General features: G+C 47.7%; 1 protein-coding gene and 1 long non-coding RNA gene across 5 annotated transcripts in view; one reads left to right on the top strand and one right to left on the bottom strand.

Moving 5' to 3' along the window:
- ELMO2 (engulfment and cell motility 2) overlaps positions 1–17,118 on the top strand; it is a 145,347-nt gene that overhangs the window by 81,611 nt on the left and 46,618 nt on the right. For 2 of the 4 annotated variants that reach the window (XM_029611681.1, XM_029611680.1), the window contains 4 exons: positions 2,547–2,597; positions 3,835–4,016; positions 5,469–5,568; positions 9,298–9,449. In XM_029611681.1, the coding sequence (XP_029467541.1) occupies positions 2,547–2,597; positions 3,835–4,016; positions 5,469–5,568; positions 9,298–9,449 (485 nt within the window). The remainder of the gene's footprint in view (positions 1–2,546; positions 2,598–3,834; positions 4,017–5,468; positions 5,569–9,297; positions 9,450–17,118) is intronic. The other 2 variants (XM_029611682.1, XM_029611683.1) reach the window with 2 other exon arrangements.
- LOC115096688 lies at positions 5,524–13,180 on the bottom strand. Its single transcript, XR_003858127.1, has 3 exons — positions 13,126–13,180; positions 8,198–8,271; positions 5,524–5,660 (listed from the first exon to the last, which is right to left on the bottom strand). It is a non-coding gene; the product is annotated as an uncharacterized LOC115096688 (long non-coding RNA).

Below are 17,118 nucleotides of genomic sequence, written 5' to 3'. Positions count from 1 at the left end.
TGGTGGCAGCTGCCCTTTGCAAGAAGGGTATTCTGGTTCACCCATGCCTGGACGATTGGTTGATTCGAGCAACGTCAAGGGAGGACTGCGAGAGATCAATCCAGAGGGTGATGTTCATCTTGTGCTCGCTCAGCTGGATCATAAATGTGCAGAAGAGTCACTTGGAGCCCACTCAGTCTCTGGTGCACTTGGGAGCTCGCTTTGATACTCGTCTTGGCTAGGTCTTCCTGGCAGAGGAACGCGTGACGAAGTTGCAATCTCAGGTCAAGGCCCTCATTCAAAGTAAGGTCCCCTCGGTCTGGCACCACTTGCAAGTACTGGGGTCTATGGCTTCCACTTTGGATTTGGTTCCCTGGGGCTTCGCTCACATGCGGCCTTTGCAGCATGCTGTGTTATCCAGGTGGGGTCCTGTGTCAGAGCAGTTCCATATACCATTGCAAGTCCAGAGCCAGTCTATCGAGGTGGCTGTTACATCGCAATCTGGAGAAAGGTGTGGATCTGGAACCCCCAGACTGGATAGTGGTCTCTACGGATGCCAGTCTCTCTCAGGCTGGGGAGCGGTTTGCTTAGGGAGAGGACCTGGTTCATCAACCGGCTCGAGACAAGAGTGGTCCACCTGGCCCTGCAAGTGTTCCTACCCCTGATCAGGGGCAGGATGGTCCGGGTGTTCTCAGACAACGCGACAACGGTGGCCTAAATCAACAGACAGGGTGGGACAAGGAGTCACGCCATGGCGCTGGAAGCGAGACGCTTGTTCATCTGGGCAGAGCATTATCTCAAAGGTCTCACCACATCTCATGTCACAGGGGTTGAGAATGTGCAAGCGGATTTCCTCAGTAGACAGCAACTCGACCCGGGGAAGTGGGAACTGTCCCCCGAAGCTTGGAATCATATTTGCGCCAGGTGGGGGGTTCCTCAGTTGGACCTGATGGCAACACAAGCCAATCAAAGACGGAGTGCTTCTTCAGTCGAAGAAAGGAAGTGGGCTCGGTGGGCATAGACGTGCTAGTGTGTCCAGAGCTCACGGGAATCCTTCTGTATACGTTCCCTCCTTGGCCCCTCATTGGACGGCTTCTCCAACGCATAGAGCTACATCCAGGAAGCGTGGTTCTGATAGCACCAGAATGGCCACAATGGCTGTGGTTCGCAGATCTGGTACAGATTGCCCTGGAAGGACCCCTTCGGCTTGCTCGTCTTCCATGACTTCTTCGCCAGAGGCCCATATTTTTGGATCAGGAGAATCACTTCTGTCTCGCGGCTTGGCTTTTGAGAGGCGGAAGTTGCACTTGAAGGGATATTCAGAACAGGTCATTTCGACTCTTCTTCAGCATGCAGATCTGCTACTTCTTTGGCCTTTGTCAGGCACTGGAAAGTTTTTGAAGGATGGTGCCTTCAGTGCTCCTTAGATCCTCTGTCGACGGACATCTCCCAGGTTTTCGATTTCCTACAACAGGGGTTGGCTAAAGGTTTGAAGTTCAATTCCCTTCGGGTCCAGGTGGCTGCCTTGGATGCCTTGCGGGGCAAGTTTCGGGGTTGCTCTCTGGCTGCTTACCCAGTTATTACCCAGTTTCTCAAAGGGGTCAAGCATTTACATCTGCCCATCCATCCTTTGTGTCCAGATTGGAATTTGAACTTGGTGCTTCGAGTTCTCTGCGGAGCTCCATTTGAACCTTTCACCAAGCATTATCGATTGAAAGTTAGGGCACAGGATGAGTTGTCCTTCAGTGAGAGTGTTCTGCATGCGGGTCTTTTGGGTCCCCACCCAGTTTAAAGAGGCTTGGGTACATTCCACTGGTCTGGATTGATCTGGGTATGTTCAGGAAAGGAAAATTGGTTCTTACCTGCTAATTTTCATTCCTGTAATACCACAGATCAGTCCAGAGGCCCACCCCCTTTCAGTCTCCGAAAGATTGCCTTGAGAAGAAATAGTTTACTGAAAAAAATTCTCCATTTCAGTTGCTCTTGTAGGAGCAGGATCTGGGGGGACTCAAATAGTTTGTCTAGTTATGGGCGAGTTTGGCTTACAGTTATGTTCCTGGGTCCAACCCTGTCTCCCATTAGCATGTTTAGTTGTCTGGGCTTGGGTACAGGCAGTACTGAGGGACTGCAGGTGGCACTCTTGGTTATGTAGCAGTGCCCAAAGTTTTGTTCTCTGACTCCATCTGCTGGTAGGGATGCAAAACCCACTGGTCTGCTCTGATTTGTGGTATTACAAGAACGAAAATTAGCAGGTAACAACCAATTTTCCTTTGTGGAACCTTGCACGTACTTTTAGCTAGGTTAAGAGTGGACAGACAGCCCTTGCCTGAATAAATCAGATTTTCCCAGAGTAAATGGCTTTTGCAGATTGCCCTCCATATAGTTTCTAGAAGTTACAGCTAGCTAGCTGTTTCCCTCTTTGCTGTATGCATGCGTATTTGATGCTCCTCTCATTTGTGTGCATGCATGTTCCTAGTTTCTCTTGTCTGGTTGTGGAAGGGCATCTCTACTTGCTTCCATTTCTGCCATTTTGTACTCATGAAATGGTGTGTGTTTCCTTTTTGCAGACTCGTAGTGACATAAAAAATGGGACAATCCTGCGACTGGCTGTCTCTCCTGTGAGTTATCATCTTTACACCCGAACCTTTTCCCTCCTTATCTCAGGCTTGCCATTTAATGAATGTACTAGGCGGTTATTGCAGAGGGAGCACCCAACCCCCTTGCTATAAGAACTTTTGAGACTCCTAAGAAGGGCCAGAATTAAGTTTAAGATATTGTATCTAGTGTTTAGAGCCCTAAGATCTATTGGGCCTATGTACTTGAATTTTAAGCTTAGTTTGTATCTCCTAATGAGGGAACTTAGATCAAGCCAGGAAGCATTACTGGCTGTTCCCTCTTTTCATAACTTTAGACAAGTGAAATTGTGGAGGTGCACCTTCTCAATGGTAGCTCCCTCACTTTGCAATAAGCTTCCTAGAGAAGGGCACGAGTAACAAAGCTACCTGGAAGATTTGGCTGTAATATGCACATAATAAGTGTTGTGGGTGGGGTGGGACGATGGGGGCCAGAAGCATCATTAGTCCTAAGAGTTATCTCTTTTTATGTTTGTGATGATGACTTGTCTATTGTAGTGTATTTATTTATTGTATATTGTTTTGTATGAGTATTTGTTTGCTTAAGTTAAGCATGTTTAATTTTTTATATTTTATTTTGATGTACACCGCTTTGTATAAGTACTTGGCCTCGAAAAATATGATCTATAAATTACATTAAATTATTGCCTCTTCGGTGCTGGATCATGAAGAAAAGCAATATTTACTCTGCACTGATTAGCATTCCATACTTTCACAAATGAGATCACTACTTCTTCTTCTCAAATTTAAAATGAGTGAAAGGAATAGAGGAGAGAAAGAAGTGATTGTTTACAGAAATTGGGGGAAAAGGGTAGCACCTTGATCATTAAGGCAGCAATATCAGAATTGTATGCTGTCTCAGCCCACTGTCATGCTATCTATATGGACTGTTTTGGCACATTAAAAAAACCCCAAATGTCATGTGTGCTATTTAAGATTCATTTTGTTAGAAAAAGCACAGAATTCATTGTGTATTGCATCGCTCACCCTCTGTTTCACTCAATCACAATGAAGAACCGCCAAACACAACAACATGCTCCTGTGGCCAGAGAAAAACTGGGAATGCTGAGCTTCATGGCGGATCCAGTTTTTCGAGTTTCTTTGCATATTTTTATTGAATGATGTGGGCTGGGGATGGACTGATTACCTGTCAGAACAGTGTTGGGAGTGTGTAGCTGAGACGAAGCGACCTTTGCGGCCTGACTTCTAATTTGTTTTCCAGTCCAGGGCAGCCCGACAACTGCTAGAGAGGATCCAGTCTTCAAGCATGGATGCCCGGCTCGATGCCATGAAGGAACTGGCTAAACTGTCTGCCGATGCCACATTTGCCACAGAGTTCATCAACATGGAGGGGGTCATCATCCTTACTCGGCTTGTTGAGAATGGCACCAAGCTCCTCTCTCAGTAAATATCCCAGTATTTCCATTACATTTCGCTTCTTAGCTTTGCCTGCTCCTCATCAGATTGCCTCCTCTGAACATGGGGCACACAATAGGATGGGGAGAAGGTCAGAATTCATGAACTGGCGTTCTGCAAGACAGGGAAGGTCAGAAAAGGCTCCTGATCAAATGGTGAAGCTCTGGAGGAAGGAACGTGGCCTGTCTCCTTTCATTTGAGTCCTGGTGTTAACATAGTAGATGATGGCAGGAAAAGACCAATCGACCTATCCAGTCTGCCCAGTAATTCTTGTCCACATTGCTAAGGCTGTATTCCAGCTGTTAGCTATAGAGGTTTTAGTGCTTGTAGAATGTCATTCCTTGTCCAAGTCCATTTTTATTGTCTTCCTCTTTGGTTCTCTACCATCCCAGGTAGAGGAGCATACAAATTGTTATACTTAATCCAACAGCCACCCCCCATCACCTTGTTTTACCATTAAGTTATGTAGTAATCTAAACAGCTGCCAAAGCTAGTGAGACCTTTGCCCTGAAAATCCAGTCTTTTGGGGCCTCATGGCTTTGTTGGACGATCACCACCAACCTGCTGGCACCTGCTGGTTGGTTTCTGAGGAGCTGTAGCCTGCTGGTACCAGCCCAGCTAACCCACAACCTTTTGTGTAAGTAGGGCATTCTCATTTGTTGACCCCACCATGTGGAACCTTGCTGCCATTTGATACCAGGGTACTGAACAGCACAGATGAGGTAAAAAAAGCTTTAATAACCTTTCTGTTAAAACAAACTTTCATGATTATGAATCTACTGCTCAGTTCCCAGAGCCTTAACTTTATACCATTATGGCACTTACATCTTGTTAGTCGGTCACAGCCAGTGTTAAATTGCTTAATTGGCTAGGCTTTTGTCTTATTGATTTTAATTCTGTATGTTTTCAAGTAACCCACCCTGAATTTTGGAGGGGGGCGGGCCAGAAATGCTTTAAAAAATAAATAAATAAATAAATAGGTTATGGGAGAAGTCAGGATCCCAGGATTGAGATCTCCAGGGGAAAGAGAAAGTCACAGGAAACGTGACTTGAGCTCCAAAGGGAAGGTGTTTGATTTTGGAGCATTTATTCCCATTTATAAGTGAAGAAGAAAACAGACCTTGAGCTTACGATCAAACCTGGAATTGTTTTGTGTGTCCTTTATTCAGTTAAGCCTCGGACAAGGCAAATTTCAGTCTTTACTTGCTCATATCTAGTATGTCCAAAGCAATGCACGCTTTCTTTTGCTCTTCACTTTTTCTGGGTCGCCCTCTGTCAGCATTCTGCATACAATATTGTAACCCAATACAGACTAGACTGATAAAGATGGTGCATCTCTACCCTGGATGAGTTGCACTACTTCATTTTTCTTCTGTGTGTTTGTGTGCTGTACAGTAAATCACCAAGCACTTAAGCTTCAGAGTGTTTCATTTTTCTCAGCTACAGTGAGATGCTGGCCTTCACTTTAACAGCCTTCCTTGAGTTGATGGACCATGGAATTGTCTCCTGGGATATGGTCTCCATCATCTTTATTAAGCAGGTCAGTTTTCATTGTATTGCCTTGAGTGGATGATAGCGAAACTTGTGCATGCTGATCTTCTGCCTCCTTTGAATAATGCATCTCTCCGAATTCTTGAAAACAAAGGAAACAAGTCCCAAGAGTGCTTAAGTATTGCCAAAAAGGTTGTAAATAAATCTTTTTGTAAAGTGTCTGCACTCCCTTCTTCTGCAAAATTACCTTAGACTGGCAGGAGAGACATGGGACAGAGTTATTTATTTAAAAAAATGTATCATGCTTGCTCCTACATAAAATCTTTCTCAGGGGAGCTTATTTACTTATTTTTTAGTTCACATGTTTTCCCTAGTAGTGGTAGCTCAAGGCAAGTTGCATTCAAGTTGCTGTAGGTATTTCGCTGTATTCAGACTTACAATCTAAGGGTCTGATTTACTAACCTTTTTTCCCATAGAATAGCAAAAAAAAACCTTAGTAAATCAGGCCCTGAGGTAGACTGAGGGTAAAGTAACTTGCTCACGGTCACAAGGAAAATCAATGGGATCTGAACCCTGGCTTCCAGCCCATTGCTCTAACCAGTAGACTACTCCTCCACATGAAATTCATTGGTCAGAATATACATTTCATACTACCAAAACCAAAATTTGATCCCATACATCAGTGTTTCTCAACTCAGTCCTGGGGGCACACCTAGCTAGTCAGGTTTTCAGGATGTCCACAATGAATATGAATGAGATAGATTTGCATACAATGGAAGCAGTGCCCCAGGTCTGGGTTGAGACACACTGCCATAGATACATTGGCTTTAAATTCTGTTGGCCCTGGCTAGGAACATTGCAACTACTAATGCTAAGAAGATGCTAGAATAAATGGTGCAATCAAACTTCCTTCTTTGGGGCATCCTGTACTGCAAGACTATTGGACAAACCCACCAGCAGTCAACATTTGATTAGGTCATTCCCTTCATTTTCTTCCTCTGTAAAACTTGGTTCTCCTTTTCTGTCTGGGGAGAGGGACTGTGAATGATTGGTGGGGAGGATTCTAGAGGTGCCTTGTTTTTACCCTTATTTTAAGCCATGTTTTTTTTTCTAGAAAGAAAGGTGCCGGTACTCAGATCCAGGGCCATCCTTGGAGGGTGGGAGGCAGAGGGAACTGCTCAAAGCCTGGCTCCCACCCTCAAAGGCAGCACTACTCCCTACAGTTGGCTGCAGGGTGCAGTCATGATATGATTGCTCTCCCCACCTTCCCATTCTCCCTCCCACCAGCAGGAGGCATAAAAGAGCAATACCTTCATCTGCTGGTGCCTCCTCTGCCTTCCCCCACTGGTGCTGTTCCCAATGAGGGAAGGAAGTTGAAAGAGAGAGGCACCATTGGTGCTTTTCTCAGATTTAGATTTAGGAAACTTTATTATCATGACAAAATTTCTATGTGTGTTGCCAGAGTAATATATAAAGAAAGTAAAAGCAGAAAGAAAATACGTAATAGTGCTAATAGCAATGATAACAATTCTGTACCCTGTAATTGTAAACAGGTTCTGTGTTCTTCCTGGTCATGGCATACAAGGCTGGTGCCCTAATTCTACTGGCCAGTGCCCTGCAGAGAAAAACCCTCTGCTTCCTGCTCCATCCAGCCCCATCCCTCCCAGGCAGCAGACTGCAGAGATCAGGAGGGGAGGGGTGAGACCGGAGCAGACAGAGTAGCAGAGGTGAGCTGTTCTGCTCCCTAATCCTTCTCTTCCCTTCCTGTCATTTCCCAGTGGCTGATGGAGAGGGAAAAAAAGGTGCCTGTACCGGCAATAAAAAAACCCTTATTTTAAGAGCCTACTTCCCATGTGGAGGGTTGGTGCTGGTGCTCTCTGTTTGGTTGTTTGTAAACCACTGGCAGTAAGCTACTCTCTAGACTGCTCCTTGCCTTGCACCCTGGCGCACTCTAACGTTTCAGGATCCTAGTTCATTTCCTGTTATGTACCCCTGGGAGCGTTAGGCCCGCCTGCCCCCCCCCCCCCCCCCCAGCACGTTTCATTTCCTCCATTCCTCAGCGCTCTGTGATTTGGAGTTGCTGAAGTGAGCATCGCATCATGTGGGAAAGTTGTGGATCCCAGCCTTCTGTGTCACTAAGCCAGTGTTTTGGAGGCAAAGGCAGTAGAGGACCTGGGGCACTGACTGCTTTTGGCTTCCTTCCTGACTGTTTGGGGTGGCCAGAGTGGGGGTGGGGTGTGTTTAGAAAATGTTGTTCTGGAGATTTCACACAAGGAAAGAGGGCGAGGAGCGGAATAAAAGACCACCATCTTCCTCCTTTCCCAGACTGATCAGTCGATGGAAGTCAGCCAGCTTGCTGTCAGCGCAAAAGAGGGACTAGTCTGTGTATCCGAGCAGCAGATACATAGACTAGTGTTGTCTGCATTCAACCCTAACCATCTCTGTACAGACTCTGAATACTGATCTTCCAGAGTCCGGGACTGAGAGGGAGACGAAAGATAGATCTGATTGTGTTCCAGTTAAATTTCCATGCAGGGCAGATGTTTTTCTCACTTGTTAATATAACTATTTCTGTAGCTCTTTACCGGAACTTGGCAGCAGTCTCCATATGTCGAGACAATCAACGCCTGATCTTCCAAATTATCCTTCACTTGTGCCCTTTCTTTTCTCTGTCTTACCTGCCTCTTTCCTCCTCTTCTCTGTTGCCTTTCTCCCCTCTCCTTAATGTAGCCTTCCTTCCTGGATCCACCATCTATAGCGAGGAAAGCACAGCTATTCTAATAAGAACAGAACTGCCTTTTCATTTAGACCACAAAATACAAGAAACAGGCACTAATTAGCATCTATGACATGTGATGTTAAGCTCAAGGCTACAAGTGCCCCTCTGACTGCAGCTGAGCATTCATTCTACTCCTGACACTCTTTCTGTGTATTTGCACCGTTGTCCTACTTTTCCCATTTCCTGTTTATAATTGATTTTCTTAGTATTGAGAACTCAGATCTTCCACACAGAACTGTCGCAGCTGCAGCTTTGTTGCAATCTGCCTGTTTAGTTTGAACTTCTGAGTATTTTTACTACTACTACTACTTATCACTTGTATAGCTCTACTTGATGTACACAGCACTGTACAAAACATAGGCAGTCCCTGCTCAGTAGAGCTTACAGTCTAATCAAGAGCTTGCAGTTTAATTCTCCTCAAAACCACATTTTACTAGCAGTAAATATACTAGTCTTTGGATAAATGAATACGCCATTATATGCTGTTTAATCTTCCATTTTTTCTCTTTGTCTTCATATTCCATGCATACTTTCTCATCCTCTGGTGCCTTGTGCTTTCTCTTTCTGTCCTCCTTCCTCCCTCAGACTGAGCTGTTTCTCTGCCACCTCCTTCTTCTGGCTGACTTCACAACATCTTTTAGGTTTTTATTTTCATCACTTTTTGCGTCAATTGTGTCTTGCTCTGTTTTTCATGCCACCCCTGTCAAGGATGTGAGGCCCCCTGACAGCTTTATTACAGAGGAATATCGGATGAGAAAGACCCATCAAGTTCATTTCCTGACCAGAGATGATGATATGTTGAAAAGATTTGTCAAAGTCATTTTATAATGCGCATACCCATTACCCTTCTGTTCTCCAGCCCGGCTTCTTTTCAGGGCTCTGCCTAATCTGCATCACTTTACAGGTTTCAGTATGGGGATGCTGGGATATGAGCCTATAGCTCCTCTAGCCATGTAAATCCAAATTCAGGCCATCATGCTGTTTTGATTTTGGGCTCAGATTGCAGGGTACGTGAGCCAGCCCACGGTGGATGTGTCCATTCTGCAGCGATCTCTGGCGATTTTGGAGAGCATGGTGCTCAACAGCCAGGCTTTGTACCAGAAGATAGCGGAAGAGATCACAGTGGGACAGCTCATTTCTCACCTCCAAGTGTGAGTAGATACCCTAGAACAAGACCCAGGTCTCGATTTTTTTTCCTTAACGTATCTTCATTTCTTTTTCATATGGCCTTTTAGAGTGTAATTTTTAAAAACTATTTCTGGGGTAAAACCATGCTTTACGTGCTAAAATGGCCTTTTATAAAATTGAACGCCCTATTTGCAAGTAAAAGTACATGTGTAGGACCTCTGTGCATCTATTTTTACTTGCAGTGTGAAGGAGCGTTTTTGTGGGCAGGATTTGGAATTCTGCGCAGACCTTGGCATTTTCAAAAATAAGCACATTATTTTTCTCAGAAAAACTACATGTGCACGTTAGCAAATGTTAAAATGCGTGTGGGTAGTTTCCCTATGCATGTACTTTCTCTTTTAAAATTAGTGTAAAGTCTGTGGGTAAAAGTAGTAAACAAAAATTCATGATTTTCTGTTTCCTGGCCTGTGATCCGGAGTCTGTCTACCACTCCCCTAGAACAAAAACATTTGAAATCTCCTTTTTCCTAGCGTGTAGCCAGATGGACTCAGGACCAATAGGTCATATTCTCCCCCACTAACAGATGGAGATGGAGTCAGCTTTTAAAGATGATGTCACATTAGATATATACCTGCAGTGACCTCAGCCCTTCAGTATCTCACTGTCTCCTAGCAGATGTGGACGTGCTTTTCCTACACCAGCACTGGTGGTATAGCAGGATTGCAGTACTCGTTAGAAAAAAATGTACCTTTAAATTGGAGAAAGATTGAGCCCTGCTCTCCTGGGGTGATACCTAAAGGTCCCTCCCCAGTCGAGAATTCCTGAGGTGATTTCCGAGATCCCTCAGAGGTGTGCCTTGGTCCGGTAGCCGGTTCCTGGTGTGGACTTTGCTACTGAAGCAGCTGAAGGGCAGTGGGTGCAGGAAGCCGAGCATGGTGGTAACGGCCAAAGCCCTCTCCCCTGCAGCCAGAGACTGTCTCTGTACTCAGAGCCCAGGTAAGTAAAGAGAGAAGAAGATTCCTTCCAGTTCAGAGATGTGGAGGGGCTTCGGTAAGTCTTCCTCAGGTCTCCTTGCTCGGTGTGCTGTACCGACAACGTTCCTGATCCTGTTGGGCTAAGAGAAGGGGGCTTCCCAGCGGGTTGCGAGGCACCCCCCGATGGGCTACGGCCCGCTTCAAGCTCGATGGACACACCACTTGGCAGGCTGCGGCGGCGCTCTTGTGCATGGTTTTGTGCATCTCTATTGCTCTCCATAGCTGTCAGTACACACGTTGTGTGCCAGCTCTGTGCACGTGTTGTATGCCTAACATCACACATATGTGCACGCATACGTGTGTGCATACCTGCGCGCATACTTGTGTGCATAGGTTTGTACATGTGTGCTTCTACTTACGCGCACAGGTACAGGATCTGTGTGCACTCAATTTCAGGCTCTAGCCAGCTGAGCGCACAGCTACCGTTTATTATGGCCCTGGCAGCAAAGAAGCATAAGCAACACTCTCTTTGTGCTGCCTGCCATATTGGGGCTACACGGTCTGACCTGGAGCCTTTCCTGTGTTAGCACTGTGAGGAGGCCTAGGGAGAGGTGGACTTCCAGAACTTTTCCAAGCTCAGCTCTTTCCATTCAGAAGATGGGTCAGCCACGATCTTATCCGGTAGCAGCCCGGATCTGAATAATCCCGGAACTGGGTCTACCTCGGGAGAGGGAAATTCAGCTGCATCTACTCCAGTTCCCTGAACATACCCGGATCAGTCCAGACTCCTGGGTTTTGCCTACCCTCCAGCAGATGGAGACAGAGAAGTTTAACAGATTCCTTCCTATACCCCTTGTTGTGATTCTGACCTCATGGGCAGCTTCTCTCTGCCTGTCCCACAGCCTGGAGGCCGCAGTTCCCGGTCTTCCTTGCGGCTGGAGCCGCTCCTCAGTCTGTCCTCTGCGGATTGGGAGCTGCTGACAGCGCTGGGCCTGTTCCTCGGCCCAGCCCTGCTCTTCGGCATTGGCAGCAGCATGGCCGCTGGCCATGGTCCTGCACAACTTCCTGCTTCCTGTTCCTAAGGCGTGGGCTGCGTCTCTTCACAAGATTTAAAGGGGCCCACGACTGGATATGCCCTGGGCCCCACCTGATGACTGTTTCTTGTCTCAGCCCTATAAAAGGGCTTCTCCAATACTTCTGCCTTGCCTTACATTGGAGTTACTTGCTCCTGGAAGTCTCGTCTTCCAGCGCTCCGTCAGGTCTTCGTTCTTCGTTGGAGCTCCATGTCTCGTCATGCTTCCTGAGTCTTCGTTGCTTCCTGATGTTCAATGTCTTCATGTCTTGAGGTTCTTAGTCCAGGCTTCCTGAAGTTTCTCTTCCTGATGTCCACTTCCTGATGTTCCAGGCTTTCTGATGTTTCACTTCCTGATGTTCCAGGCTTCCTGATGTTCTGAGGTTTTGCTCCTCCTTCGTCTCTTTCGAGTCCTCCAGATCCTTCAGTTCCTGTGGTTCTCCAGATGACACCTTGCCTCGTCATTGGTGTCTCGTCCCAGCTGGAATCCCTTCTTGTGCTTCCGAGTCCTCTTGACCCTCCAGCTCCTGTGGTTCTCCAGATGACACCTAACCTCATCATTGGAGTTTTGTCTCAGCTGGATTCCCTTCCTGCGCTTGTCCCACTCTCCGCGTGGTCCGTGACCAGTCTCTTCAGGTTGTGTAGGGCATGCAGTGGGACAGGGTAGTCCGCGACCAGTCTGCGGGTGGACTGTGTAGGGCGCCCTGAGAGGCAGTGCCAATGTCCAAACCTTCCAAGCTTCTCGTCTCATCCAGACTCTTCCAAGTTCCTTGTCTCGTCTAGAGTCTTCCAAGTTCCTGGTCCACATCCAGAGTCTTCTCGTCTCGTCTCGACTCTCCTGTGTCACAGGCCTCCGTCTGCTCTCATCCTCAGTCCGGCCTGCTGCTTCTTGCTGATACCTAGCGGCAGGTCCGAAAGGGCTGGGAACGGTCGGAGGACTGTTCAATAACCAATATAATGTTGTTGGCTTCCAGAAGCATGCAGGTCTTGCAGAGGGTCAGACTTTGTCTTTGCCCATGCTGGGACACGCCTCGGCAACCCTCGGTGCTGTCTTGGATTCGTCTGGGGTTGTGCCGAGGCCCAAGGGCATACATTCCCCTCAAGTTGGGATCACTGTCCCAGCGGTCCCGTAACATAACACCCCTGAGGTGCCACCTAGAGTCTGTCAGTATTTCTCTGTCTCCAGCAGATGGTGGAGGTGCAATCCCTTGAGTCTGGTCTACTTACTTGGTTGAATTATTTAGGATTGGGAGATCAGGTTGGATCCTTAATTTAAAGCAATTTTGGTTTTCAAAAAAAAAAGGACAACAAGAAGAAAGTGCAACAGGTTCCTTCAGGCCTCCCAGGGGATTGGCAGGTCCTGGTGGGATCATCCCCCCCCCCCCCCCCCGGTATTAGAGGCAAAAGAGCAGGGGGTTGAAGACCAGGTGACTGCTAGAGCCTGAGGGTGATACCAGGGGGCCCGGCTCACTCACCCTCGGCAGGCAGGCCTACAGAGCCTTAAAAGCAAAAAAAAAAAAAAAAAGGTAAAAGTTGTTTTTTCCTGCCAGCCGGCCCAGCATTCTCTCCAGTTCCTCCCTGCCTGTCTTGCTGACACGCTTCGGATTGCGCGAAGGCCGCTGCCTCCCAGTCTATTTTTGGCACGCGACTTACCTCAGCTGTTCAGGGATAAATTTAGCCCGCGGATTATGCCTCGTGGTGTGGCCTGCCCCGCGTGTGGCAGCGCGCGCACACGCTTCTGTCAGGCCGGCATTTGTGCTGACTGTGTCTCGGGAGGGGAAGGGACTTCTGGGAGGTCGGCTAAAGGGAATTCCCGTGGCAGAAGCAGTTCTTCATGGCTTAGAGAGCCTGGGAGGCTTGAGATGCAGCGCCAGCCATCGGACCCGTTCCTGCTGAGTGCAGGCACAGACGCCATTTTAAAGACATTTAGAGATGCAGAGATGGCTGCTATGGGGGCAAGGAATTCCCCACCTCCTCTTTCGCCCCGACCGGGGGCCTCTGGGGGGGGGAGGGGGCAAGTCGCAAAAGGATCATGCAGGTTCTTCGGGGGATGACCCTGGAAGTGCCTCAGATGGGTCTTCTTCCTTGTTCTCCTCGGACTTGGTGAAATTTTTTCACAAGATCTTTAAGGCTCGGAGAGTGGCCAGGCGCCGGAGGAACAAGGTCCCAGAGGTCCCCTCTTCTCGTAAGCGTACCCACGAAGTCCAAGCTCCCTCTGAGGTCCGTGGCTGGTCCGCAGGATTCTTCTTCGTCGGATCTGTCTGATGGCGGAGACTCTCCCCCACAGGATCCTCAGGGGGCGGATGCAGGCCAGGATGGTCAGCCTCAGCCTCCCAAGCAAGGGGGTGCTTCTGTGCTGGTCGTGTGGTACGTTTGTTCCACAAAGAGGAATTAGGCCCTCTCATACCGGCGATTCTGGAAGAGTTGGGAATTGAGGTTCCTCAGGAGGATTCTCGAATGGGTGCTGTGGATCCCGTGATGCTTGGTCTCAGGGGTCCGGCTCGCTCCTTCCCCTTCCATATGTCAGTGATGGACCTCTTGTTCCGGGAGTGGGACACCCCGGATCTGGGATTGAAGGTCAGCTGAGCTATGGATAAGTTGTACCCACTACCAAAGGATGCTCTGGATCTGCTCAGGGTGCCCAAAGTGGATGCAGCAGTCTCCGCGGTATTGAAGAAGACCACCATTCTGGTTACAGGAGCGACGACCCTGAAATATTTACAGGACCGAAAATTGGAGGTACAGCTGAAGAAGATCTTTGAGATCTCGGCTCTGGGAGTAAGTGTGGCAATGTGCAGCAGTTTTGCTCTGCATGCGAGCCTGCATTGGTTGCAACAATTGCAATCTGTGGCATCCCTTTCGGAGGCAGACGCAGTTCAGGCAGGTCGTTTGGAAGCAGCTGTGGCTTACAATGCGGATGCTCTGTATGATTTCCTTCGTACATTGGGAAGAACCATGGTGTCCGCCGTCTCAGCCCGCAGCTCCTCTGGCTTAGGAATTGGTCTGCGGATGTCTCTTCAAAGGCTCAGCTGAGTTCCTTGCCTTTCAAGGGAAAGCTACTCTTCAGCCAACAGTTGGAGGACCTGATAAAGTCTCTGGGAGAGAATAAAGTCCACAAGTTGCCGGAAGATAGGCCTAGGAGATGTTAAGCGCCACGCGATTTTTTATTGATTCTTATGTCCAGGGATACAAAAACACTTAGATTTTGGTAGAAAGCATAATTTTTTATTTAACAATTTAAGTATTCTGGAGAGATGCTGATGTCATGTCTCTGACACATGGACTACCAGCATCTCATCATATACAGGAAGTGATCCTTCTTTTATAGATAACATACAATATTGTAGAAGATTCTAGCATTGCGTGATTGCCCAAAGAATCATTTACATAGGTTGTCATGTCAACAGCATGATAAGATCATCCCTAGCTAACCCTGAGTATTTCTCCAAGGTGGGGCCCATTTACCATCACTCTTTAGGTAGTCTTTTGTTCTGTTAAAATCTTGCTGGTCAGGGTAATTACCACATCTGTGGCTGTTTTTATAGAAACCCTTGAAAAAGAGTGCCTCTGTAGTGTCCGTATAGCCTGAAGGTCCCGCCGTTGGTTTCTGCTTTGTTTGAACTTATGAATAGGCCTCACCTTATGGAGCCAGCTTGACTGCCTGGGAATCCTGGGAATTCTGCAAGTCATGCTCAGCAAGTCACTTTGAGCAGAGGATGCTGGAGCAGTTACCGTTCTCCATGTTGGTTTTCTGTTCAGGCACACTCATCATTTCCCTCTTGTGCCACTTACAAATGGCAAGAATGGCACATCCAAGCACCAGAGGGGAGGACAGAACTGTATGAAGTGAGTATGGCAAATGGGCTGAATGTGTAGGTTAACAACTAACCTTTTGTGTGCATTGTGATCTCTCTAGATACCCCCCTAAAGTAAATGAGACTTAGACAGACACGCATTCTCTAAGTGACAAATAATAGCAGTATGACTAAGTTTCACTAGATATCCATTAGCTTTATAATTGAGCTGTAAGGATACATGCATTATAAAAAGGACCTAACTTATAATAGCAAGACCACATATGTTATCTTTCAGAGTCAAGTAGTTACATAATAGTGGTGTAACAAGTGTAAAGATAGGAAAAACAGAGAGATTAGTATGAAAGTATTATTTTTCTCATATCTCTAAAAGGAGTACTGCTATTGTAAACCACAACCCAGGATAATTTTCATTAGAATGGCAAACAGGGATATAAGCAATGCACATAACCAGCAAAGTGAAGGAAATCAGGAAAATAGAGGAAAACCAAGAATCAGCAGAAGGACTCACACTGTGTTGTGCAGAAATAATGTGGGACAAGTTATAACAGTGTTGCAAAGCATAAGACATGTTCCGGTCATAGATAGAAGTGGGCCTATAGGTGAGCAAAAGTGTCACACTACCAGAGAATATCTGTGAGAGGCTGTATACAAACTCTAGGTAAAGAAACTGATAGGTAGTATTACAGGAAGAAATGCTTAAAAAGGCTTTCCTAGCGTGTAGCAGATGGACTCAGGACCAATGTGTGTAGTGTACTCCTGTTAGCAGTTGAAGACGGATCAGATTTCAATCTGACGTCAGCCCCTAGTACATATACCCCTGCAGGAAGTGCAGCTCTTCAGTATTTTCCATCTCCATAGCAGTTAGGGACTATCTGCACGCTCTCACAGCGTTAGAACCAAATTCAAAGAAGAAAACCCAAATTTAAAGAAGAAACCTACCTGAAGATAAGCCCCGCTCTCCTGCGGTGATACCCTCGGGTCCCTCCCCCAGTTGAGATTCCCGAGGTGATTTCCGTGGTCTCTCAGCGGCGGCCGAATCGCGGCGAGGACTTAGCCCCTGATCTCGGGCACAGCTGAGAGGCAGCGGGTGCACCCTCGAGCGCGGCGGTGAAGGTATTTGCCCTCTCCCCCCGCAGCCGGAGACCGCCCGGGACGAAACCGGGAAGCGCCGAAGACAAGGTAAGGTAGAAATCTTCTGCTTGAATCCGGTCTCCGAGGATCGAAGAGGAGCACAGGTCACCGGCCGGGACCAGTGCCACCGGGTTGATCCGCCTTAGCAGGGCCAGGCTCCGGCTATTTCCGAGGGTGTATCCACATGGAGACCCTCCGAGGGGGTCTCCATATTGCCCGCGTGCTCGCCGTCGCCATCTTGGCCCTATTCGCCGCACCGTTCGCCGTTCGAGAGCGCACAATTCGAGCTAGGCAAACAGAGCACTTGTGCGCATAAACTTACACGCACATAAAACCTTGCGCGCATAAAGTTGCGCGCACAGAGCCGGGCGCATATCTACGGCTGAACGCACAGCTGCACGCACAACTACACGCTCATCTTAAGTGCACCGGAGCGCACAAGCGTTTACGCGCCAACAGCCATGGCACCTCCAGAAACAGGGACAAAAGCTCAAGGCCTCTGCCCAGCATGTTATGTTATGAGTAAAGTCAATAGTGGACCCTTGGGCCGGCTGAGGTGGACAGCGTCCACAGGAGTTAATAAGCCGGGAGGCGGCACTCAGCTGGAGTGGACTGATGGCGTCTTCACCCTGGAAACCCAAGCCCCCCCAGGAGGAGCCCGTAGGGGTCCGAGTCGCTGGGACTTAGGAGAATCGTG

This window comes from Rhinatrema bivittatum, chromosome 8, assembly GCF_901001135.1.
Source record: "Rhinatrema bivittatum chromosome 8, aRhiBiv1.1, whole genome shotgun sequence".
In the NCBI taxonomy this organism is placed as follows: domain Eukaryota; kingdom Metazoa; phylum Chordata; class Amphibia; order Gymnophiona; family Rhinatrematidae; genus Rhinatrema; species Rhinatrema bivittatum.
Note: the sequence above shows the minus strand (reverse complement) of the source record. Positions and strands in the feature narration are given on the sequence as shown.